Source organism: Orycteropus afer, unplaced genomic scaffold (genome assembly GCF_000298275.1).
Source record: "Orycteropus afer afer isolate SDZICR_OR568_19922 unplaced genomic scaffold, OryAfe1.0 scaffold00080, whole genome shotgun sequence".
In the NCBI taxonomy this organism is placed as follows: Eukaryota; Metazoa; Chordata; class Mammalia; order Tubulidentata; family Orycteropodidae; genus Orycteropus; species Orycteropus afer.
In genome coordinates, this window is record NW_006921667.1 from 8,083,217 (window position 1) to 8,110,614 (window position 27,398).

The window sequence follows — 27,398 nt, forward strand, 5'->3', positions numbered from 1 at the left end:
TAAAATATTTTCCCTTGTCTTGTATGGTGGTTTTTGTCTTAAAGTCAATTTGATCAGAAATTAATATTGCCACTCCTGCTCTTTTATGGTTGCCATTTGCTTGATATATCTTTTTCTAACCTTTGATTTTTAGTCTATTTTTGTCTTTGTCTCTAAGGTGTGTCTCTTGTAGACAGCATAGTGATGGGTTTTGTTTTCTTATCCAATCTGCAACTCTCCATCTCGAGTGGTGCATTTAATCCATTAACATTTAGTGTAATTATCGACAAGTATGAGTTAGTTGCTGTCATTTTGTTATGTGTTTTTTCATGATGTCCTTGGTCTCTTTGTTCTATATTATTTTCTGTGCTGAGCTCATTATGTTTATGAATCATGTTATCATTTCCTTTGTTGCTGCTGTTTTAGCATTTGCTGAATATTTGTACTTGTCCTCTTTTTATTGTGATGTGAAGGTTTGTCATTTTTCTTTGAGGTTACCCTGTGATTTATAATTTTCTCCCTGAGTTTAGAACAGTCTATTCTATCCTGCAACTCTCCTGACTTCCTCAGCATTTAGAAGTTTTGTAACTACATAGTATTTTCCCTGTTTTTGGTTTGTAGTTGTCCTCATTTGCCAATTGTTGTCTCTGGTTCCCTGTTTACAATCTTGTAAGCTTATTTTACTTTGGGTATGTCCATAGTTGTGGTTTCTGGGTTATGTCCTCTTGTGTATTAATGGTTGGTAGTTGTTTGCTATTTTTGCTTTTCTGTTCAAACAACTCCCTTTAGTATCTCTTGTAAGGCTGGTCTGGTTTTAACAAATTCCCTTAGTTTCTGCTTATCTGGAAATCTCCTAATTTCACCATCATATTCGAGGGACAATTTTGCCGGGTATACAATTTTTGGTTGAAAATTTTCCTCTTTTAGGGTTTTATATATACCACCCCATTACCTTCTTGTTTTCATGGTTTCTGCTGAGAAATCAGAGCTTATTCTTTTATTATTATTGTTATTATTATTTTATTAATATAAATGTACTTATATTATATAAATATATTAATATTAATATATATGTAAATTAAATGTCCATACAGCAGTTCACATACACTGTCTCATGACATTGACCACAATTCACCACAATGCAACAGCTCCCTTCCTACTCCCTCCCGACAGTCACCTCTTTCTTATGTCCATCTCTCCATATACCCCTGCCCCCTGAACTGTCTTCCTGTGCATAAACAGCCCTTCTTTCTCCCATGATTGTTCTTTCCAAGGAGTGTATTTATATCAGATAAATGTTCAACTCCTATGCCTCTCTTACTTGGCTGGAAGCCACAGGTGTGGGTTCAGTCCCACACCTGAAGGGCAGCTTGGGGCCATAGTCTCAGTGGTTCCACCAGGCTCTATCAGAGCAGCAAATCTGGTCCCCCCCCCTTTTTTTTCTCCCAAATGCTTTTGAGTTTTGTTCCACATTGTTCTCTCTCTCTATCCAGGGTCTCCTACATAGATCTTCCTCTGAGTGGTTGACATTGGTAGCTGGGCACCATCTAGTTCTTCTGGTCTCACAGTTGTATAGGCTGCAGATCGCATGGTGTACCAGTCACTAGGATTAATTCTTTCTATGAATCTTTGGTTTTCTTCATTCTTCTTTGTTCTGGACAAGGAGAGACCCATCACTGCATCTAGATGGCTGCTTGCAAGCTTTTAAGATCTAGTTACTACTAGCCAAAGTAGGCGGTGGAACAATGTTTTGTGTACTTTGTTATTCAGAGCTTATTCTTACTGGTTGTCCTTTATAAGTAACTTTTTGTTTTTCCCATGATGCTTTCAGGATTCTGTCTTTGTCTTTGGTTTTGATGAGTTTGATGATGATATGTCTTGGTGATTTTCCTTTGGGGTCTATCCTGTTTGGACTTTTGGGGTTCATTGGACTTCCTGAATGGATATATTCTCATCTTTCATCATATCAGGGAAGTTCTCTTCCAACAAATCTTTGACAATTTTCTCAGTGGTTTTATTTTTCTCTTCCTGTTCTGGAATTCCAGTGACAACATAGGTTATTCATTTTGATAGTATCCCACGTGATCCTTAGGCTTTCTTCATTTTGTTTTGATTTTTTTTCTGATTGATCCCTTTCTAAAGAAGTATTCAGGTATTTGTCTTCAATCTCATTCATTCTGTCTTCCATTGCATAATTCTACTCCTTTCCCATTTCAATGTGTTATCTATTTCTGACAATTTAGTATTAATCTTCTGGATTTCTATCTGTAGATTTTGCATCATTTCTAATTTTTCATTTATTTTGTCATTTTGTTCTTGTATTTTCTTCCAAAATCTTCTAGGGATTTGTCTATGTTTTCCTTAGCCTATTTCTCAGTCCTTTCAAGATACCTAAATATAATTCTTTTGAATTCCTTATCAGAGAGTTCCAATGCTACTTCTTCCTCAGGAATGGTGTCTGGGTCTCTATCCTGCTCCCTTGTTTCTACCACTTTATCTTGCTTCTTTGTGTGGACTGTGATGGTCTGTTGTCTCCAAGACATTGTGATGTTGTTGTATTTAGATCTCTGTTAACTGTTTGTGAAGAGCAGCCAAGGGTGAGTCAGGCTCTTCTTGGTGGTTATTTATCATTGGCCCATTGGTGGAGAAGGAGGTGGTGGCTCTCACTCAGTAAGGGAAGCTGCAGGAGGTGTGGGTACAGTTGTGTCGTGTGGACTGTTGCTGTCTCCCAGTCAGTTAGACAAAAATAACTATTGAATAACCGTAAAAAAAGTAAAAGCAAATGTACAAAACACACTCTGTGTAATCACACAAGAAGAGTAACCAAAAAAAGAAAAAAGGGGGAAAAAGAGAAAAAAAAAAATCTAAATATCTGGGGAGAAGGCAATAAGAGAAAAAAGGTAGAGAAGGAGAATAATGAAGATAAAAAATGGGAAAAATGCAAAAAGGAAAACAAGGAACAGGGTTAACCACCAGAAAGAAAATATATATATATATTGCAACCAGGAACAGGAAAAAGAAAAAAAAACTGAAAACTAGGACCTGGGAGGGGAAGAATAAAGAATAATAGTAAAAAGGACAAATGTAATAATAATAATGGTAGTCTTAAAACAGACAAAAAGAAACAAACTAAAAAACAGAAAATAGAAAAAAATAAATCGAGGCAGGGCGGGGCAGGGCACCCAGGTTCTGTCAGAGCACACAGACTAGGATGGAATTCCTGCCAGCCCACAAGGTGGGTGGAAATGAGGGATGGCCGCACCTCTCTTCACCAAGAGGGTGTGCGGTATAGGAGTAATAAGGGGAATGTTGTACCTTTCCAGTCATCTGAGTCTGGAATGTCCTTGCGGTTCCTGGCAAGTGGAGCCTGTTCTTAAGTCCCTGGAATCTGAGAGAACGCTGTCACTTTAAGTATCTAATATGGTCAAGCCACTTGTAAACATTCAAAATGGCCGCACCCTCTGGATATGTAAAAATCCACAGCTCAGCTCACCTTCTCTGCTCCTTCCTCTTTTATTCACCAGCCTCCAGAGCTGTCCTCTGTGCAGTCCCTGGCTAGCAGGGCTGATTTTTAGGTTAATTCTTAGGTCCTACCACCACTCAGCAATATCCAAGCTGTCTGTGCCGTCAGGATCACTGCCAGACCGCAGCTCCATATGTCTCCTTTTTTCGTGTTTTCATACAAATTCTTCTGCTAGTTGGAGTTTAGTCCATTTCTATATCCTTCCCTTCAAGGCTCAGGGGTCCAGGATTATCTTCTGTATCTGTGTTAATTGGTTTCCCTTTTCTTTGTTGAAGAGGGTCTGTGCAGTCTTTCTGCCTATTCCACCATCTTACCGGAACTCCCCCAACAACATTCTTTAATGAGATTGAAAAACCAGTAAGCAACTTTATATGGAAAGAGATCCCAGATAAACAAAGCCTTATTGAAGAATAAGAACAAGGTAAGAGGCCTCACATTACCCAATCTCAGAACCTACTACACCACCATCATAATCAAAACAGACTAGTACTGGTACAGTGATAGACACACAAACCAATGGAACAGAATTGGGAACTCAGAAGCAAATCCATCCACCTATCGATAGCTGATCTTCAACAAAGGGCCAAAATCCACTAAATTGGGAGGAGACTGTCTCTTTAACAAATTGTACTCACACAAAACTAGATATCCACTTACAGAGAAATGAAACAAGATCCATACCTCACATCATACACAAAAACTAACTCAAAATGAATCAAGGACCTATATGCAAAATCTAAAACTATAAAGATTATGGAAGAAAAAAATGGACAAGGCAAGGGCCCTAATACACAGCATAAAGAGAATATCAAACATAGGTAATAATGTACAAACGCTGTGGTTTGTTGTTGTTATGTGCCGTCAAGTCAGACCTGACTCATAGCGACCCCTCCTTGGGTTTCCGAGGCAATATTAGTATGGAAGTAGGTTGCCCCATCTTCCTTCCGAGGAGTAGCTGGTGGGTTTGAACTGCCAGCCTTCTGGTTAGCAGTCAAGTTCCTTAGGCACTACGCTACCAGAGCTCCCAATGTACAAATAGCAGAAGATAAATTAGATAATTGGGATCTCCTAAAAATTAAATAGCTATGCACATCAAAAGACTTTGCCAAAAGAGTAAAAAGAGAACTTACACACTGAGAAAAATGCTTTAGCTATGATATATCCAAAAAAGGTCTAATCCCTAAAATTTGTAGAACACTTCAATACCTCAACAACAAAAAGACAAACAATCCAATTGAAAAATAAGCAAAAGAAATGAACAGACATGTCACCAAGTAAGATATTCAGGCAACTAACAAACACATGAAAAGATTCTCCTGATCATTAGCTATTGCTGCTGCTGTTGTTAGGTGCTGTCAAGTTGGTTCCAACACATAGCCAGCCCTATATACAACAGAACAAAATACTGTCTGGTCTTGTGTCATCCTCACATTAGCCATTAGAGAAATACACACCAAAACAACAATGAGATACCACCTCACCCTGACAGAGAGCAATAAATGCTGGCAAGCCTGTAGGGAGACTGGCACTCCCTCCAAAAGTTTTATTGTAATTTGGGTGAAAGTTTATAGAACAAATTCATCTACCATCACATATACTTTGTCTCATGACATTGACTGTAATCTCTCACAATGCAACAGCTGTCCTCCCACTTCCTCCTCATAGCTACCTCTTCCCTGTGTCCATCCCTCCTATGTACTTCTGCCCCCTGAAGCTGTCTCCCTGTGCATTCACAGCCCTTCTATTCTCTCCAAGGAGTGTATCTATCGAATGTAAATGTTCAACACATATGCTTGTCTTTTGTTTGGCTGGAAGCCATAGGAGTGGATTCAATTCCAGACCTGAAGGGCAGCTAGGGACCTTAGATAGCATAGTCTCAGGGGTTCCACCAGGCTCTATCAGACCAGCAAACCTGGTCTTTTTTTTTTAATGATTTTCAGTTTTATTCCACATTGTTCTCCCACTCTGTTCAGGATCTCATACATAGATCCCCCTCTGAGTGGTTGACAGTGGTAGCCGGGCACCATCTAGTAGTTCTGCTCTCGTAGTTGTATAGGCTGAGGACTGCACGGTGTACCAGTCCCTTGGACTAATTGCTTTTTCCATGTGTCCTTGGTTTTCTTCATTTCTTCTTTGTTCTGGATGAAGAGGGACTCATCGTTGCATCTAGATGGCCGCTTGAACACTTTTAAGATCAAGACTGGCACTTTCATACACTGCTAGTGGGACTGCAAAATGGTACAACTACTATGGAAAACAGATGGTGCTTTCTTAAAAAGCTAGACAGAAATACCGTATGATTCAGCAATCCTATACCTAGGTCTTTATCCTAGAGAGATAAGAACGATGGCACAAATAGATATATGCACATCTGAGCTCTGGTAGAGTATTGCCTAAGGCATTTTGACTGCTAACCAGAAGGCTGGCAGTTCAAACCCACCAGCCACTCCACAGAAGGAAGACTGGGCAATCTACTTCCATAAAGATTTGCCACCTCAGAAACCCAAAGGGTGTTGCTATGAGTTGGAATCGACTCAATGGCAGTGAGTTTGGTTTTTTGGTTTACAGTAAACCCATACAACATATACAGTCCTGTAATAGTAATAATAACTAATAATAATTAGTGAGTAGATACATGGGTAAATACGTATACTAAATAGCTGAGGGAGGTCATATGAGACTACATCTGCATACATATATAGGTATGGTGGTGAATATTTCTACATACATATGTAGAAATGTTGCACATAAACTCGTATCTAGAACAGAGCATATAGGCGGCACAGTTATAGAAACTGCTTAGATATTGAGACTGAACCACTGGACCTGAAGACTAAGGACCATTAGCCTTGGAGGACATCTATGTCAACTGGCAAAACACAGTTCATAAAGATAATGTTCTACATCCTAGTCTGGTGAGTAGAGTCTGGGGTCTTAAAAGTTTATGAGTGGCCATCTAAGAAGCAACTATTGGTTTCTTCCTGCCTGAAGCACAGTAGAATGAAAAAAGCAAAAACTCCAAAGGACTAACTGTCCACGTGAACCACAGCCTCCTCTAACTTGAGACCAGAAGAACTAGTTGGTGTTTGGCTACCACCACTGATCACTCTGACCAAGACCACAATATAAGGTCCAGGTTACAATGGATTTAAAAAAATAAATAAATAAATAGAAAAAAAATTCAAAGCCAAAATAAAAACCCCCAAGACAATAGCCCAGAGAAAACCTTCTGACTTGAAACTTAAGATACTCCTGGAGGCTACCTTTCAGCCAAATGATAGGACCATAAAACAATGTGAAGAATGCATTCCTCAGAACAATCAACCAACAGGGCAATACCAAAGATAAGAAGACAGGGAGGGCGAGGGAAACCAGACAAATTAAAACAGTGAACCCAAGGATGAAATAGGCAAAGTGCTGACACATTACAGGATTGCAACCAATGTCACAGAACAATTTATGTATGAACTATTGATTGGGAAAACTATTTTATTATGTAAACTTTCACCAGCATTTTATACCTGTTTGGGATAAGTAAGCCACTTTTCCAATCTGTTAGTGAGGCAACACACAGCCCTGCCACAGTCTGTGCAATAAGAAGGCACTATGACCTAGATTTTGTCACATGTCTGAAAAATGATTTGGTTTTAAGACGGAAACAACACATTAAGTCATCCTTTTAATTCTCTGGCATCTTAAAACAAGGCAAAAACCTAGTCTGTTCCTGCAAGGAGCCACTCGGCAGACCTTCAGCAGCCTCTGCAGCTATGATTAGTGCCCACCTCATGTGACAGACCATTTGTGATGGCAATCAGCAGCAAGGTAAACCCTTAGCTGGGCAAATCCCAAGACCCCTCTACGCCTCAGTTTCCTCATCTGGCAATATTTTTGTGAAGAGTGCTGATACCTATAGAACATCTGGCCCTGCTCAGAACTGGCTGAGGGCAGGAGGGGAGCCAAGCTCAGGCCTTCAGATTCTCAGTTCTGCTGGTGAACATTTACTAAGTTGTGCTCATGCCTATTTTAGAGTAGGGAAACTGAGTTGCAAAGCTCTGCTGAGCACTTTGTGGCACCTGCACTGAGCCCAGTCACGAGCTAGGGCCCCAGAGGCTATGCAGTGTGGATGAAGGGAAGGCCCTGTGAGTGGACAGGGTAGGCAGGCCAGGTTTTCCCAGATGTTTCCCCACATCCTGGGTCATCCAAATGGTTAATAAGTTCATCTGCAAACCAAAAGAATGGTGGTTCAAGTCCACCCAGGGGTACCTTGGAAGTAGGTCTAGTGATCTACACTGGAAAGTCAGTGTTCTTGAAAACACTATAGAGCTCAGTTCTACTTTGACACACATGGAATCTCCATGAATCAGAGTCACTGGCAACTGGTAATAATAAAACAAATCCCCATGCCCAGGAGAGCAGCACTCACAGTCAAAGCCAGCATCACTTCTCTATAGTTCCGGTTCCCGTTCAGCCGCTTCTTCAGAGCTCGAATGGCATCCTTTGGCCTGGAGAGAAGGACATATTAAGATCCCTACAAATTCCATTTGGGGGACTATCCTAATGTGGGTACAATGAGTTTCCCTGACCTTTTGCCTTGGTTCTTTGAAAAAACAGCTTGGGGCGTTTTTCCGCTAAGGCCTGAGGAGCTGTTGCCTTTGCTCCAATTCTTTAGAGAAGCAACTTGGACTTGCCAGTTTGCTGTATTCCAGACAACTGTTACTTTTTCCTAGGAGATAAACTGGTCTTGTAAGGAGCTCTGGTGGTACAGTGCCTAAGGCATTTGACTGCTAACCAGAAGGTTGGTAGTTCAAACTCACCAGCCACTCCACAGAAGGAAGACCAGGCAGTCTACTTCCATAAAGATTTACTGCCTTGGAAACCCAAAGGTGGTGGTCATTATGAGTCAGAATCAACGTAACGGCAGTGAGTTTGGTTTTTTGGATTGTAGTTGATCTTGCAGGCAGAAAATGTTACTTTTGTATAACGCCTGAGTAGATTGATATCTCATGGCTAATTGCTTGAATTCTGGTCTGGTGAGGGAGGCCTCACCTTGTAACTGATGAGAACTGATGAGGAATGGCTGAAGATCAGAGGTTTTCAAAGCCTCCTAGGCCTAGCTAAAAAAAAAAAAAAAACCCAAAAAACCTGCAACTGAGAGAGCTTCCAGCTAGGAGTGGGCTGATAAACTGAAAACACTGTGGATGAAAGAGATGCTGGCTAAGACCTAGGTTGGCAGAGATGCAGAGCCACATAGGAGAAGAGTAGTCTTGAAGCTGCTATACTGGCTGTGAGCTGGGCCAGTTAGCAGTGGAAAGCCTCAAAGTGCACAGGCCTGATGACACAGAGCAGCTGAGAACTAAGCAAGCTGCTACACTGGCTATGGACTGGGCCAGTTAGCAGTAGAGAGGCTGACAGTAAAGGGGCATGATGGCAGAGAGGTTCAACAGTAGAGAGCTTGCTGATAGGACAGCAGCAACTGAGAAAGCTGAGCAGGCTGCTTATCTAGCTTTGAGTTAGGCCAGTTAGCAGCAGAGAGACCTACGGCAGAGAGAATGATGGCAGTAAGCCCAACAGTGGAGAGTCCAAAGGTAGAGAGACCAAAGGCAGAGAGGCCATGCCCACTGATCACTGGTGAAAGGCAATGGCACTGGCTGAGAACAGTCTTAGAGCTGTTCTAGCATAGAACTTAACTGGTCCATGAGCCTTTTTGCTCTGAGAGCTGTTCGGTCAGAAGCTGTCCTGCACTGAAGAAGGGAAGGATAGCTCCACTTCAGGGACCCATGCAGACTTTGCCTGTGTGCTTTCTGATGCTGATCCTAAAGTGTTTCTGGTACTTCCAAGTTAACCCTGATCCCTGCTTTCCTAATAAACCACATAACTGTGAGTATGACCTGTGTTCCAAGTGGCTGTTGCAACAAATTATTGAACCTGAAGAGAAGCAGAGAATGCCAGAGGGTGGGGAGCAGCTGATGTCAGAAATAATGGAATGTGGGAAGCCCTGACCTCTGCCTCACAGAAACTGGCTTTGTGCTGATTCTCATTCTTATTCCCTCATGAATTTAGACAATATGTTATGCTGCACTTACCTACAGATTCACTCCCATTTGTTTGAATGAACTAATTAATTAAAGGTTTAATAACCTTAGATTATTCAGTGAGGCACTATTTGTCAATGCAAAAGACTGGAAACAGACTAAATGTCCATCAACAGAGAACAGGTTAGAGTAAATTATGATACATACACATAAGGGAATAGTATACAACTTCAAAAAAGAATAACACTCCTTAGGTACCATGGGACAAACTCAAAGATCAGTGACTAAAAGAAAATGCAGCAAGTGCATCAAGTATGCTACTCTTTGAGTCATGAAATGAAAAAAACACATGCCAATTGTTATTGTTGTTATTTGCCGTCGAGTCGGCCCTGACTCATAGTGACCCCTCCTTGGGTTTCCAAGGCAGTATCACTACGGAAGTAGGATTGCCCAACCTTCCTTCCGAGGAGTGGCTGGTGGGTTTGAACCGCCAGCCTTCTGGTTAGCAGTCAAGTGCCTTAGGCACTATGCTACCAGAGCTCGAAAAATCTCTATAAGGGAGTCCAAGAACCTGGTAACACTGGCTGCCCCTGAGAAGATGGGGAGGCAGATTTGTCACTGGATTGCCTTGTGGCATCACATACAAGTGTCATTTATTCAAAATAAGAACTAGTCCACTGGTAGGTTGCACAATGAAAGACTTTTTTTTTTTTTTTTTTCCCAGAGAAACCAGACAGAGGGAGAGGAGTTAGGCCCTTTCTTAGATCTGAATATTCTGTTTCTCCTGGGTTTCATAGAACTTCTTTCCCCTGAGGTGGACAATCTTAAATGAGCCTCCTGGAAAGCTAAGGAATCATGTATCTGAAGTAACAGAACTGATAGAGATCCCAGGGGAAATCTTGCAGAATCATAGGCAGCCCCCAACTTACAAATGGGCCATGTTCAAAAAGTTCATTCATAAATTGATTGTTTGGAACTTGAAATGCATTCTTTCTTAAATTCCTATTATGTTGTAAGAGTCACAGCCAGTTCTACCAGCCCTGTAAATGCACTTATTGTGTACAGATCCTGTGTCTAATGTGTTATCTCATTTAAATTATTCTAATTCGGATTTCAACAAATTATGGGACTAAGAGTTGCCCTAAAACATAAAGGTCCCCTGACTCCTTCTGGGGAGCCCCAAGTTCGGCCACAGACCAGCCCTTTATATTCTACAAGTGTATAAATCAGCCTTCCACCAATTGTATGTCAATCTAGCTGGGTCTTTCCTAAGTTAAATGTTATTATTTATTTACCAAACAAAAAAGTCCTCTCAGTTGTGTGTGAGGAAGCTAGGTAGAGTAGGGAAAGAAGACTATGCTAATCAGCCCAGTGTGGACAGAAATACACAGGAGCAAGGCAAGGCTTCTGAACGAAATAACAAATACCCCAGTCATCTCCTATTCCCAGCTTGAAACATGGCTGCCCTAAAGGAATATTTGGCTCTTGAGTCAAAGGGAATAGGACTCTGCCAAGTGTGTCTGCAGTACAGCTGTAGTTTCCAAACAGGGATGCTGATTTCTACAAATAGAGGACCTGACAGGCTCCAATGTGGGGAATGCTGTGGGCTTGTGCTGGTGGTAAAGATCAACGGCGACTGGCTAGGAGTAGGTACTGGGTTCCTTCCCTTTCAAAGGCTCTGCCAAACCATGGTGAGCCTGCCTAGCAGCTCCAAACCAAACCAAACCACTGCCATTGAGTTGATTCTGACTCATAGTGACCCCCATTGGGTTTCTGAGGTGGTAAATCTTTACAGAAGTAGATCACCCAGTCATGCTTCCGCGGAGTGGCTGGTGGGTTTGAACTACCAAATACTGGTTAGCAGTCAGATGCCTTAGGCACTGTGTTACTAGAGCTCCTTCCCAGCAGCTCCTGTCCCTCTCAATCAAGTCCTGCTCCTCCCTTCCTGAACTGCCACAAAGCAGAAGCTGGCCATGGCCTCCACAGCTGTGATCACTTGTAGCTTGCAGAGCATCAGCACACTTGGGGCTCTCCCCAGTGTGGGGTGATGGTGGCAGCAGGAATCAGAGAGTCAGCAGGTGCCGGGTGAGATGCAAAATGAAAATTCATCCCCAGGAAGTACTGCTGGAGTGTGACTAGGTAAGCACAAATGCAAGTATTTATCTTTCTCCCTGGGGGGCACACTTCAGAGAGGAGGATCAAAGTCATGTCAGAAGAACTGCAATGTTTTCAGAAGCAGCAGTAGATTAGAGCAGGAAGCTGGGGAAAGGGGAGAATCAAGAGTCATGAGGCAAGATGGAGCACAGAAGCAAGACTGGGAAAAAATGACATGTGTGCCAGCATGAATGCCACACAGTTCTTGGATAAGGTCAGGCCCTTCACAAAGGTGTGGGCTCAGGCTGGGTTGCTGTGCCATCTTCAGCCTCATCTACTAGTACCCTTCCTCAAAGTCCCTTCCCACCCCAGACACACAGAACCCTTCTTTTGAGCCCTTGCTTATATGGCTCTGCATCTCAGCCTTTGTACTTTTTGTCCTTCAGCTCCAGAACTGCTGCTTCTGAGAAGCATTCTCCTTACTAGCTCCCAGAAGGGCATGGCCACCCCTCCTCTGGGTTCCCACATCACCTTGGATCAACCCAACAATCAATCTCTCTGTGTCTCTGCTCTCTTATCCTCCACCTTACCCATTTACTCCTCTGTGCCTCCCCCCAGCTTAGAGGTTAGAACACAGACAGTGATTCTGTTAGGTGGGGAGGGTGCAGAGATGTTTGTGAAAATGATCCAGGTTAGTGGATCCACATCAGGACTGCCTGGAGACAAAGCCCAAATCCACATGCTTCTGCCCTATGTAGGCAGATCTGGGGTGAAACCTGGTAAATGGGGTCTAATACCAGGTATTCCTAGATAATGGCCAAGAATCCAGAGCATGAAGGACTGCCACACAAGGCATCACATACTAGAACTCCTCAGACTGGAAGGACAATGAGATGGAAGGTGGCCTCCCAGCTCTGTTATGTTAAAGAAAGACCTGGGAGGGGCCTGAGGTGGCCCATCAAATCTATGCCCACTGGGACTACAGCTGCCCAGAAGAAGCTCTGCATGAATAAAGAAGTGCAGGCAACTTTTAGTGTGGGAGTCAGGCTTGTTTTCTCCATCTGCTGCTTCCTATTATCCTGTGAGGCCTTTCGCAAGTGACTGAGACTTTGGCCTCAGTTTCCCCAACTTTAAAATGGGCTGTTGGGGGTTTCATGAGCAGATAAAGTCCAATTTGGCCTGGCACCTGGTAAGTGCTCAGAGAATGGCAGACAGTCTCAGGGTGGTGAATCACAAGGACCATTCCCAAAGGATGACACCACAGAGAACCCCAAAGGATGATACCAGAGAATCACAGAAGTAAGAGTTATGTAGAAAGTCATGGACCATGGAAGTCTTTAAGGGATAAACAGCCAATCCATATATAAATAAACATCCACACAGAAATTTTCTATATATTTACTCTTTTAGTCATTAAAACAATCCTATGAGATAGGAACTATTATTACCCTCTTTTATAAATGAAAGGAGCTCTGGTAGTATGGTGGTTAAAGCCCTTGCCTGTTAACCCAAAGGTCAGTGGTTTGAATCCACCAGCCACACTGTAGGAGAAAGACATGGCAGTTTCCATAAAGATTTACAGCCTTGGAAACCCTATGGGGCAGTTTTACTCTCTCCTATAGGGTGACTGTGATGGTTAAGATTGTATGCCAACTTGGCTGGACCAGGATTCTCAGTGGTTTAGCAGTTATGATATAGTTTGGTAATTGTGTAACGATGTAGTCATTCCCTATGATGGGATCTGCCATGAGCAGCCAATCAGTTGAAAGGGCGTTTCCTTAGGGGTGTGGCCTAAATCCAATATAAATGGACATTCTGGCAAATCTCTCTAGCTTTTTGCTTGCTCTGGATCCTTCATCTGGCTCATCGTCTGTCTCATCGTCATCCAGTTCTTGGGACTTAAGCCAACGGCCTGCTGTTTTGTCTGCCAACCTTGGGATTGGCTTGCCTCTGCAGTCTGTGAGCCAGCAGCCTGCCCTGTGACCAGCCAATTTTGGGTTTGTCAGCCTCTGTAGTTACATGAGTCAGGAGAAGCCTCCAGTCTGTTGTCTGACCTATGTACTTGGAATTTGTCAGCCTCCACAACCCTGTGAACAATTTTCTTGAGAAAAATCTTTCAATATATCTGTTTCTCGAGCCAGGACAGTTGCTATGAGTTGGAAGTGACTCAATTGGCAGTGAGTTTGGCTTTGTTTTTTTTTGTTTATGAATGAGGAAACTGAGGCACAAGGAGATAAAGTAACTCACCTAATGTCACAGAGCAAGTAAGCATTACACCTAGGATTCTAGCTCAGGCCAGTGGTGTCAGGTTCATGCCTCACCTACTGTGCTATGCTTCCTATGCACATGTCACATGTACTGGCCTCCAGCCTGCAATGCCCACCTTCTTTTCTGTCACTTCTACTTAACCTGGTGGGTGTTCTTGTATCATGAAAAAGTCTACTTGGGTGTCACCTCCTCCAAGAAGTCACAGATTGTCCATGGCTGGCTAACTGCCAGCACCTGAGTCTCTCTCTCAAGCTATATATAGTTCCTCTCTCTCAAAGCACTTGTCACGAATGTCAGGACTATATTTACATGTCTGCATTGCTCACCAGACTGTGAGTTCCTTAGGGACTCCATTCACTACTTAACAACTCCTTATGAAGAGCCAACCAAATGTATCCTGTAGTAGGTACTGGGGATAAAACGGTGAGTAAAGCAGGTAAAATTCTTGCCTTCATGGCACTCACAGTCTAGTGAGAACTAAAGAGTGAGCCACACCCTACCAAGCATCACCCAAATGTATGTTTAGAGTGTGAGAAGCATCAGTATAGCACAGGTTATTATGGAATCTTATAACTGGGCACTTATCCAAATTGAGAGAGGGTGTTAGGGCAATTAAGAGTCCAATGAGACCCAATGAATGATGGAACTGGGGGTGGGGACTGAAAGACCATTAGGAGCAAGGTTTGATGCAGGTGAGAGGGATGAGGTCCCTAACAATGAGTTGAGCTTGTGAGGCTTGTTCCCTCACTTTGGTAACAGAGTTGACAGACATCCCACAGTTGAGGCATGGACAGAACACCTCCTAGGAATTGGTAAGGTACTCTTATTCAAACATACAGGTGCTAGAACCATGTTAGTAACAAGGTATAACTAGACCTATGATTTGAGGATTTGAAAAAGAAGCTCCCCAACTCTAGCAGACTGAGAAACCTTTGGAATGAGGAAGCTTCTGGGCTCTTGGCCTTTCTGCCCTTAGCCATATAGCTATTTGAACAACTTACTACAAAATAAGAGTTTGTATACTCCTCAAATTTGTGGAGCATTTCAAACTGGGTACAGGAAGTAAAAATTCAAGGAATAGAAAAATCAGTGGGGCTGAAGGGCAAGAATACGGAGGGACCCAGAGCTGGGGTGAAAGGGCCAGGGTTGATCATGTAAGTTTGGGGAGGCACTGAAGGCATGTGATCACCACAGTATTCTGAGGAGTTCTGAGTGTTTAGAAGACACCTCTGGCTGCAGCATGGAGAATAACTGAGAGGGACAGGACAAAGTAACTGCGCTGTCTCTGGGATACAGCACAGCCCTTTGAGCACAAGCCCAGAAAAAAAGCTATTTCCAAGCTGACTTCATGGATCTTTCCAGCCTCAGTTCCAGACACTTCCTCTTCCAACTCTCTCTCTCTCTTTACCCTAGACTGTTGGCCCTTTTCATGCCATCCTCTTCTTTCCATCCTTGAAGCCCCAGCCCAAAACCAGCCCCTGGAGGCATCCCCACCTGCTTTCTCCATCGGAGTCCTCAGCTCTGGGTCACACCTTGGTGAGCACAGCCCTGTCTGGTCTTCCTCAGGGCAGGCTGGCACACTTATCTTGGCATCCTGGAACCTGATAATCTGGTGGTGTTCAATCAACGTAGTGTGGATGATTGGGTAAATGAGTGGTGTCTGAGGTGGACATGAGGAAGAAAGGAACCCAAGTAGATCTGAAGGAAGATGATCAGTCTTTCCTTTACTAAATAATAAAGTACCCCAAAATTATGAGTACTTGTGAATCACATCTGTATGTCAGGCACCAAGCTGATTACCCACCTTTAGAGAGTGGAAATATACCAGTTGGTCTCCGGAGACTCTAAAATTTGTATCTCCAGCAGAGGCCACTGTCCAAAACTCTAGACTCACATCTAATCATCTCTATCTGTAAGCTTAACAGGGATAGCAGATTTCCTTCACATGTTTTAACTGAACCTCTGATTTCTCCACCCCAGCTTCCTCTCCCATGGTCTTGTCCATCTCAGGAAATGGCTGCTCTGTTTTTGCAGCTGTCCAGGCCCCAAAACCTAGCGGTATCCTTGACCTTTTTCTTCTCTTAGCCCCCACAACACAAAACCCATTGGCTCTACCTTGTATATAGATTTAGAACCTAAGCATTTCTCCTCACTCTCTCTACCATTATAAGCTATCATCACCTCACACCTGGATTACTATAATAACCTCCTAACTGGTTTCCCAGTTTCTGCTCTGGCCCTGTCCCTACCAGCAATTCTGAACACAGCAGCCAGAGTGATCTTTTTTAAATGAATGTTAGCTCATGCCATTTCTCTGCTCAAATCCTCAGATGGAATCCCCTCTCACTCAAACGAAAAGCCAGTCTTTTCAGTGTCTTCAGAGCCCCTCTGACCTCAGCTCCTGCCACCCTCTTCCTTGTTCACTCTGCTTTAGCCCAACTAGTCTTTTCGCTATTCTTTAACTGCACCAGACCCTCTGTCCCTGTCCCAGGACTTCTGTACTTGTTGTTTCCTCTGCTAGAAAGTTATTCTTCATATAATCATGCCTCACTCCCTCATCTCCTTCAAGTCTTTGTTCAATGTCACCTTCTCAGTGCGGCTTTCCTTGATTACTCTACTAGATAGAAATTGTTAACTCCTGGCCTGTCTCCTCCTCTAGATTGTCAGCTCTCTGAGGGCAGGGGGGTTTGTCAATCTTGTTCACTACTATGTAGGGACTAGCACAAGGGAATCTCTCAGTAACTATTTGTATACATGGCAAGTCTAGTAAGTGACAGTGCCAAGAGGCAAGCCTAGGGCTGCCCAAGGCCAAAGCTGTTCTTATCACTCTGCATATGGTTTAAGAGGACATGGCTGTAAGTAAAGTTTTCATGGTGTTGACAGACATACTGATTTGGAAGAAATACAAATAGAGTACAGATATGATACAGAAGAAGAGAATATGGTAAAATAAAATAAAAAAACACTAGCAAAACAAGTACAGATGCTGTAGAGACAGAGCTGGAATGCAAGGAGACAACTGTGGGTGGCTGCATCCTCCATGCCATACATGTCCACTTCTTCTCTGCCCTATCTTCCCATGCCTGAACCTCCACACATGGCAGGATTCTCTCCTGACTCCTGGGGCTCTGATTTAGTGAATGATATGAGTGAGGGGAGGCAGAGGCTAGGGAGGAGAGGGAGAAGGAAATGATGATTTGGCTGCTCAGATTAATGATCACTGGGGACCGAGTAGCCAAGCAACTTCATGTCCTCATGTGACTAAAAGCAGGTCTGTTAAAAGAGTCATCCTTACTCTAATTCAAGCACCACCACTGGTGAAGGAGTTGGGGAGAGTGGGACAGAAAGGGAAAGATAATTAAGACTGTCAATGTATTAAATGCTAAAGTGAACAGATTGAAAGCAAAACAAAAGCAGAAAACACTTAACACCCATAAGACTGACAAGCTTTGAGCCTCACCACAGAGCTGACAGAGGCTTAGCAGGAGGAAGAGGTGGGGAGCAGCACATACCCTTCCTCCGTCTCGTTGATGATGTCGCAGATCTCCATGTTCAACGTCCAGTCCTCACTTTGTAGGGAGCCATCTGTTGCCTTTTCTGTGAAATCAAAATGAAAACTAGTTTATAATCCCTCTGGAATGAAGGGCCCTGATGGGAAACAGGAAGAGGCCAGAATCATCACATTCTTTTATAAGCAGATGGCTGGAGCCAACAGAACTATTCTAGGGGTGCTGCTTTCATACGAGAACACCCAGGGAGAGAGTTAGTTAGACCTGAGGGCCAGTGTCACAACATTGCCATTCACTGACCAAACTCTGGCTGAAAAGCTGATGACAGGCCTAAGCCATCAAAAATCACTCCAGACCAAATTTCTTAGTCATAACCAAACACCTTGAGGGAATGAGTTGCTGGGCATGGGGGCTCAGGAACATAGCCTCAGGGGACACTGGCATAACACAGTCCACAAAGAAAATATTCTACATACTACTTTTGGTGAAGAAGCTCTGGTAGCATAGTGCCTAAGGCATTTGACTGCTAACCAGAGGGCTGGTGGTTCAAACCCACCAGCCACTCCTTGGAAGGAAGGTTGGGCAATCTACTTACATAGTGATACTGTCTCAGAAACCCAAGAAGGGGTCGCTATGAGTTGGGTCAAACTCGACAGCACATAACAACAACAACTTTTGGTGAGTAGCAACTGGGATCTTAAAAGCTTGTGAGGAGACATCTAAGGTGCAACTACCAGTCAGTCTCTCCCCATCTGGAGCAAAGGAGAGTGAAGAAAATCAAAGAAACAAGGATTTGCATCCAAAGGACTAATGGACCACGTGAAACCCAGCCTCCATGACCCTGAAATCAAAAGAACTAGATAGTGCCCAGCTACCATTGCTGACAGCTCTGAAAGGGATCACAGAGGAGGCCCCAGACAGAGTGAGAGAAAAATGTGGAACAAGACTCAAAATGACAGGGAAAAAAAAAGATCAGGCTTACCGGCCAGATGAAGACTAGTGGAAACCCCAAGATTACAGCCCCTAGACACCCATTAAGCCAGGCACTGAACTCAACTCCCATGACTCAACTTTCAGTCAGTCAATAGACAAGCTTATAATTAGAACCATATGAGATCCAGAAGGTAGGCTTTGACCAGGGATAGAGCTAGGAAGGTGGAAGGGGATGGAAAGAAAGAACGAAGGGAAGGAGTGAGTGCAGGGAGGAAATGAGAAGAATGTTGTTGCACTGTGGGGATTACAGTGAATGCCACAAAACAGAACATGTATGTACTGTTGAACGGAAAACCAATTTGCTCTGTAAAGTTTCACAATAATAAATAATAATAATAATAATAATAATAAAAATCACTCCAAACCTGAAGATGTTGTTTAAGAGCCCACAGACTCTGGTGTCAAACTACCTGGTATTTAAATATCGGCTTCCACACCTACTAGCTGTGTAACCTTGGCTAAGTTACTTGAGTACCTCAGTTTCCTCTTTTGTAAACTAGTGACAGTCACAGTATCGACTGTATAGGGCTGGATTCTGAAGACTGGATGAGTCCATATACATATACAGCCCAGAGTGCATGCTCTATTGGTATTTGCTGCCATCATTATTAAAACTCAGCTTTAGTAGTTACAAAACACATTCTGGATAATGGGGATGGAAAGAGTAAGCACTTAATCAGCCACACACTTTAAAAGAGGAAATGGAGGCTCAGAAAGGCTAGGTCATTGACCAAGATCACACAGTGGAACTAGAGGCACGAAAAATTGACCCCAGGTCTGTCTCTGAAGCCTGGATATTTGCACGACACTGGCCATTTCTTAGCAAAACTGGAGTTCAGATCTGAAGTTGAGATCTTAGAAAAATTTTAAACCTCCCCATCCTAATTGTAAAATTCATGAGAAAGTTAGCACCATTACCATTTTGACAAAAGTTTAATAGAACACATACTTCACAGGTACTTGAATAATAAAATAGATGATCTCTGTATATGCTGAAAGTATCCTTATTTTGGAGTCCCTGGGTAGCACAAATGGTTAAAAATTCAACTACTAGTTGAAATGTTGGCAGTTCAAGTCCATTCTGAGGCACCTCAGAAGATAGGCCTGGCAATCTGCTTTCAAAAGGTCACAGCCTTGAAAACCCTATGGGGCAGTTCTATTCTACATACATGGGAATGCCATGAGTCAGAATCAACTCAATAGCAAAACAACAACAACCACAACATCATGCTCATTTTATTAGATGCAACTGTAAAGATGTGACACTACTTTTTACATAACATACTAGGACTCACAAACCCAAGCAAAAAAGTACTTACAAGCTGTGACAACATACTTACACCAAAAACATGTTGTTGTTGTTGTTGTTGTTGTGTGCCATCGAGTTGGACCCGACTCACAGCGACCCCTCCTTGGGTTTCCGAGGCAGTATCACTACGGAAGTAGATCGCCCCATCTTCCTTCTGAGGAGTGGCTGGTGGGTTTGAACCGCCAGCCTTCTGGTTAGCAGTCAAGTGCCTTAGCCACTATGCTACCAGAGCTCCAAAAAACATAGCCATTGCTAAAAACATTTGTGTAATAGCCTCCAGTCTCCATAAAAAGGCTCCACTGGATGCAAATCAAAACAACAATGAGATACCATCTGGCCCCAACACTAATAGGAAAGTTCAACAAGACAGAAAATAACAAATGCTGGCAAGGATGTGCAGAGACTGGGACTCTCACACTCTGCTGCTGGGAATGTAAAATGGTACAACCACTGTGAAAAGCAGTATGGCTATTCCTTAAAAAGTTGGAATTAGAAATACCATTTGAATACCATTTGAAATCCCATTATTAGGTATATATCCTAAACAAGTGAGAACCAGGACAAGAACAGATATATGCATACCCATATTCACTTCAGCACTATTTACAATAGCAAAGAGATGGAAACAACCTAGGTGCCCATCAACAGAAGAACCGATAACCAAACTATGGTACCTACACACAATAGAATACTATGCAACACTAAAGAATAATGCAGAATCTACAAAACACCACACAACATGGATTAACTTAAAGGACACTATGCTAAGTGAAATAAGTCAATCACAGAAGGACAAATATTTTATTAGTTCATTATTATAAGAAGTCAAGGAAAGGTTTATATATGGAATGAAACTTTCTTTGTTGGTTACCAGGGATGGGAGGGTAGGGTAGGGAACACTGCTAGATAGGTAGAGACAAGTATTGATTTGGGTGAAGGGTAGGGCAATGTACCGAATGTGAGTGGTCAACATTCAGTGGCACTGAAGAAGAGGAAGACATAGAGAGGGTACATGGGAGGTACAGACAACAAAGATGAACCCTTTTGTATATACAGTACTATGCTGTCCGCAATGGCAAGCACTGATCTATGGGTGGACAGATGGGTGGACAGGCTTAACAATCAGGTGTCTATGCAGGGGGTAGTGCGTCCAAGATCATGTATAGGGTTGGCAGACGATGTCTCTACAAGTGTATCTGTATGTGCTGTAAGAATGTTCAGGTGTATAGTAGAGCTGACAAGGGACAAGGTTGTGGTGACTTCCTGGCCCCAGCTACCCAGAGGGAGTGAGTAGTTGGACCTGTGGGTTCGGGACCATGGTCGCAGGGGACATCAAGCTCAATTGGCACAACATACTATACAAAAACATTGTTCTACATCCTACTTTGGTGAGTAGTGACTGGGAGCTTAAAAGCTTGCAAAGGCTATCTAGATGCAATGATAGGTCTCTCCTCATCCACAGCAATGAAGAATGAAGAAAACCAAAGATGCATGGAAACAGTTAGTTCAAGGAACTGGTAGACCATGCGATCCTCAGCCTAGATGGTACCTGGCTATCACTGTCAACCACTCAGAGAGGGATCGGTGCAGGAGATCCTGGATGGAGTGGAAGAACAATGTGGAACAAACCTCAAAATCATTTTTTTTTTTAAAAAAAGACCAGATTTGCTGGTCTGATAGAGCCTGGTGAGGGACCCCTGAAACTATACCCCCTAGCTACTCTTCAGGTCTGAAATTGAACTTACTCCCATGGCTTTCAGCCAAATAATAGATAGGCATATGGGCTGAACATTTGTATCAGGTAGATACACTACTTGGAGTGATCAATCATGGGAGAACAGAAGGGTAGTGTTTACACAGGGAGACAGCTGGGGGGTGGTGGGAGTGCATGGGAGGGAAGGACACAGGGAAGAGGTAACTATGGGGAGGAAGTGGAAAGAGAGCTATTACACTGTAGGGAATTAGAGTCAATGTCATGAGACAAAATGTGTATGAACTGCTATACGGAAAATGAATTTTTTCTGTAAACTTTCACCCAAATCACAATAAAAGTAAATAAATAAAAAGGCTCCACTGTTTTAATCATGCCATATTTTAACCCTGCTGGTATTTGAAATACTGGTAGCATAGCTTCCAGTATCACAGCAACATGCAAGCCACAACCATACGACAAACTGAGAGACGAGTGGCCGAAGGTTTCAATGGAACTTCTAAACTAAGACAGACTAGGAAGAAGGACATGGTGGTCCACTTCTGAAAAAAACTGGCCACAGAAAATCTTATGAATAGCAACGAAACATTGATACACTGCTGGAGATGAATCCCTAGGTTGGAAGGCACTCAAAATATGACTGGGGAAGACTTGCCTCCTCAAAGTGGTGTCAACTTTAATGGTGGGGATGGAGTAAAGCTTTTGGGACCTTCATTTGCTAATGTGATGCAACATCAAATGAGAAGAAATAGCTGCAAACATCCAATAATAATTGGAACTTGGAATGTACAAAGTGTGAATCTAGGAAAATTTAAAGTTGTCAAAAATGAAATGGAATGCATAAAGATCGATAATTTAGGCATCAGTTAGCTGAAATGGATTGTACTGGCCATTTTTAATTGGACACTCATAAGGTTTACTACACCAGGAATGACAAATTAAAGAGGAATGGTGTCACATTTGTTGTCAAAAAGGACATTTCAAGATCTATCCAGAAGTACAATGCTGTCAGTGATAAGATAAATTTCCATCCACCTACAAGGAAGATTAGTTAATAGTACTATTATTCAAATGTATACACTAAAGCCAAAGATGGAGAAATTGAAGATTATTACCAACTTCTGCAGTCTGAAATTGACCAACCATGCAATCAAAATGCATTGATAATTACTAGTGATTGGAATGCAAAAGTTAGAAACAAAGAAGGATCAGAAGCTAGAATCAAAGATTAGTAGTTAGAAAATATGGCCTTGGTGATAGAAATGATGCTGGAGAGCACATGATAGAATTTTTAAGACCCATGATTTATTCATTGCAAGTATCTTTTTTCAACAACATAAACAGCAACTATACATGTAGACCCCACCAGATAGAAGACACAGGAATCAAATCAGCTACATCTGTAGAAAGAGGCAATGGAGACACTCAATTATCATAAAACAGAACAAGGCCAGGGGCTGACTGTGGGACAGACCATCAATTGGTTAGAGACAAGTTTAAGTTGAAGCTGAAGAAAATTAAAACAAGTCCATGGGAGCTGAAATACAACCTTGATTATATCTCATTTGAATTTAGAGACTATATGAAGACCAGATTTGACACACTGAAGATCAATGACCTAAGACTAGAAGAGTTGTGGGATGACACCAAGGACATCATACACGTAGAAAGTAAAAGGTCATTAAAAAGACAAGAAAGAAAGAAAAGACCAAAACTGATGTCAGAAAAGACTCTGAAACTTGCTCTTGAATGGAGAGTACCTAAAGCTAATGGAAGAAATGATGAAATAAAAGAGCTGAACAGAAGATTTCAAAAGGAGGCTCAAGAATACAAAGTAAATTATTATAATTAAATGTGTAAAGACCTGGAGTTAGAAAACCAAAAGGGAAGAGCATGCTCAGAAATTCTCAAACTGAAGAACTGAAGAAAAAATTCAAGCCTCAAGTTGTAACACTGAAGGAATCTATGGGTAAAGTATTGAACAACACAGGGAGGATCAAAAGAAGATGGAAGAAATACACAGAGTCACTGTACCAGAAAGAACTGATCAACAGTCAACTATTTCAGGAGTTAGTATATGATCAAGAACCGATGGAACTGAAGTAAGAAGTTCAAGCTGCACTGAAGGCACTGGTGAATAACAAGGCTCCAGGAATTAACAGAATATCCATTGAGATGTTTCAACAAATGGATACAATGCTGGAAGTGCACACTCATTTATGCCAAGAAATTTGGAAGACAGCTACCTGGTCAACCGACTGGTAGAGATACATATTTGTGCCCATTCCAAAGAAAGGTGATCCAAGAGAATGCAGAAACTATCAAATAATATTATTAATATCACACATAAGTAAAATTTTGCTGAAAAATAATTTAAAAATGGTTGTAGTAGTACACAGACAGGGAACTGCCTGAAATTCAAGCCGGAGTCAATATAGGATATGGAACGAGGGATATCATTGCTGATGTCAGATGGATCTTGGCTGAAAGCAAATAATACCAGAAAGATGTTTACCCATCTTTTACTGACAATGCAAAATCAATTGACTGTGTAGACCATAACAAGGTATGGATAACATTCTGAAAAATGGGGATTTCAACACACTTAATTGTGCTCTTGAGGAATCTATACATAGACCAAGAGGCTGTCATTTGAACAGAACAAGGGGATATTGCATAGTTTAAAATCAGGAAAGTTGTGCATTAGGATTGTATCCTTTTACCATACTTATTCAGTCTGTATCCTGAGCAAATAATCTGAGAAGCTGGACTATATGAAGAATACCACAGCCATCAGGATTAGAGAAAACTCATGAACAACATGCAATATGTAGATGACACAACCTTGTTTGCTGAAAGTGAAGAATACTTGAAGCACTTACTGATGAAGATGAAAGACTACAACCTTCAGTATGGATTACACCTCAACATAAAGAAAAAAATCCTCAAACTGGACCAATAAATTCTAGTGGCGTGGCTGTTAAGGCATCTGGCCGCTAACCAAAAGATCAGTGGTTCAAACCCACTAGCTGCTCTATGTAAGAAAGATGAGGTAGTCTGCTTCTGTAAAGATTTAGAGCCTTATGTGAGTTAAAGATTTACCTCAAGTAGATACATGCCTTGGAGAGAACAATCATGGGAGAAAGAAGGGCTGCTTATGCACAGGGAGACAGTTCAGGGGGCAGGAGAGTATGGAGGGATGGACACTGGGAAGAGGTAACTATGGGGAGGAAGTGGGAGGGGAGCTGTTGCATTGTGGTAAACTGTGGTCAATGACATGAGACAAAGTATATGTGAACTGCTGTACGGAAAGTGAATTTGCTCTGTAAATCTTCACCCAAATCACAATTAAAAAAAAAAAAAAAAGATTTAGAGCCTGAGAAACCCAATGGGGTTCTCTATAATTCAGAATTGACTTGATGGCTGTGACTTCGGTTTTTCCTTTTTGGTTTGGACCAACAAGAAACATCAAATAAAATGGAGAAAAGAGGGGGTTCTGGTAAGATGGTGGAATAGGCAGAAAGACTGAACAGACCCTCTTCAACAAAGAAAAGGGGAACCAATTAACACAGATACAGAAGATAATCCTGGACCCCTGAACCTTGAAGGGAAGGATATAGAAGTGGACTAAACTCCAACTAGCAGAAGAATTTGCATCAAAACACCAAAAAAGGAGACATATGGACTTGCGGTCTGCCAGCGATCCTGACGGCACAGACAGCTTGGATATTGCCGAGTGGCAGTAGGACCTAAGAATTAACCTAAAAATTGGCCCTGATAGCCAGGGACTGCATGGAGGACTGCTTTGGTGGCTGGAGAATCAAAGGGGAAGCAGTGAAGAGAAAGGCGGGCTGAGCTGTGGACTTTTGCCTGTCCAGAGGGCGTAGCCATCTTGAATGTTTACAAGCGGCTTGACCATTTTGGATATTTAAAGCGACAGCGTTCTCCCAGATTCCAGGGACTTAAGAACAGGTTCCATTTGCTGGGAACTGGAAAGACATCCTGGACTCAGGGACTACTGGAAAGGTGCGACATTTCCCTTGTTACTCTTATATCTCACACCCTCTTGGTTAATAGAGGTGCGGCCATCCCTCACTACCACCCACCTTCTAGGCTTCCAGAAATTTCATCCCAATCTGTGTGCTTGGATGGAGCCTGGGTGCCCTGCACCACCCCATCCAGATTTTTTTTTCCTTTTTTTAAACTTTGTTTGTTTTTGTATGTTTTAAAACTACTCCTATAATTATTACTTTTGTCCTTTTTATTATCATTCATTATTCTTCCCTTCTCAGGTTTTAGTTTTCAGCTTTTTTTTTTTTTTTTCTGTTTTTCCCTGTTCCTGGTTCCATTTTTTTTTCTTTCTTGTGGGTAACCCTGTTTCTTGTTTTTCTTTTTGTGTTTTTCCCATTTTTTTCCCATCATTATTCTCCTTCTCTACTTTTTTCTCTTATTGCTCTCTCCCCAGATATTGCGGTGTTTTTTTGTTTTGTTTTGTTTTTATCCCTTTTCTCTTTTTTGGATACTATTTCTGTGTGATTACACAGTGTGTTTTTCGGCCATTTGCTTTTACTTTTTTTTGAAGGTTATTCAATTGTTATTTTTGTCTAACTGAGTGGGAGACAGGCAAGAGTCCCCATATGACACAACTACACCCACACCTCCTGCAGCTTCACTTACTGAGTGAGAGTCACCACCTCCTTCTCCACCAATGCGCTTATGATAAACAACCACCAAAAAGAGCCTGACTCACCCTTAGCTGCTCTTCACAAATAGTTCACAGAGATCTAAATATAATAACGTCACAATGTCTCAGAGAAAACAGACCATCACAGTCCACACAAAGAAGATAAGGTGGTAGAAACAAGGGAGCAGGATACAGAACTAGAACACATCCCTGAGGAAGAAACAGCATTGGAACTCCCTGATAAGGAATTCAAAAGAATTATATGTAGGTATCTTCAAAGGATTGAGAGACAGATCAAGGAAAATACAGACAAATCTCTAGAAAAATTTTGGAAGAAAATACAAGAAAAAAATGATAAAATAAATGAAAAATTAGAAATGGTTCTAAATCTACAGACAGAAATACAGAAGATTAATACTAAATTTGGAGAAAGATAACATATTGAAAGGGCAAAGGAGTAGAACTGATGCAATGGAAGACAGAATTAATGAGATGAAAGACAAATACCTAAATACTTCTTTGGAAAGGGATCAATCATAAAAAAGATCAAAGCAAAATGAAGAAAGCTTAAGGATCATGTGGGATACTATCAAAAGGAATAACCTACATGTCAAGGGAATTCCAAAACAGGAAGAGAATAATAAAACCACTGAGAAAACTGTCCATGATTGTTGGTGGATAACTTCTCTGATATGATGGAAGAGAATATATCCATTCAGGAAGTCCAATGAACCACAAAAAGGATAACCACCAAAAGAAAATCACCAAGGCATATCATCTTCAAACTCATCAAAACCAAAGAAAAAGAAAGAATCCTGAAAGCAGCAAGGGAAAAACAAAAAAATTACCTACAAAGGACAGTCAGTAAGAATAAACTCTGATTTCTTAGCAGAAATCATGCAAGCAAGAAGGCCATGAGATGGTATATATAAAATCCTGAAAGAGAAAAATTTGCAAACAAGATTTATATACCCAGTAAAACTGTCCCTCAGATATGGTGGTGAAATTAGGACATTTCCAGATAAGCAGAAACTAAGGGAATTTGTTAAAACCAGATCAACCTTACAAGAGATGCTAAATAAAGGGAGTCATTTGAACAGAGAACCAAAAATAGCAAACAACAATCAACCATTAATACACAAGATGACATTACCCAGAAACCACAGCTATGGACATAACCAAAGTAAAATAAGCTTGTTGTTGTTGTTGTTGTTAAGTGCCGTCGAGTCATTTCCGACTCATAGCAACCCCATGCACAGCAGAACGAAACACTGCCCGATCCCGCGCCAGCCCCAC

The 27,398-nt window shown here is 42.0% G+C and overlaps 1 protein-coding gene across 1 annotated transcript in view; it reads right to left on the reverse strand.

Annotated features, from left to right (window-relative positions):
* The window catches only part of TOM1L2 (target of myb1 like 2 membrane trafficking protein), an 89,963-nt gene extending 72,478 nt beyond the window's left edge, over positions 1-17,485 (reverse strand). The window contains exons 1-2 of the mRNA XM_007941451.2: positions 17,409-17,485; positions 7,926-8,004 (exon numbers count right to left, since the gene is read on the reverse strand). Of these exons, the coding sequence (XP_007939642.2) occupies positions 7,926-8,004; positions 17,409-17,446 (117 nt within the window). The 5' untranslated portion in view covers positions 17,447-17,485. The remainder of the gene's footprint in view (positions 1-7,925; positions 8,005-17,408) is intronic.
* Positions 17,486-27,398: the final 9,913 nt, after the last annotated feature.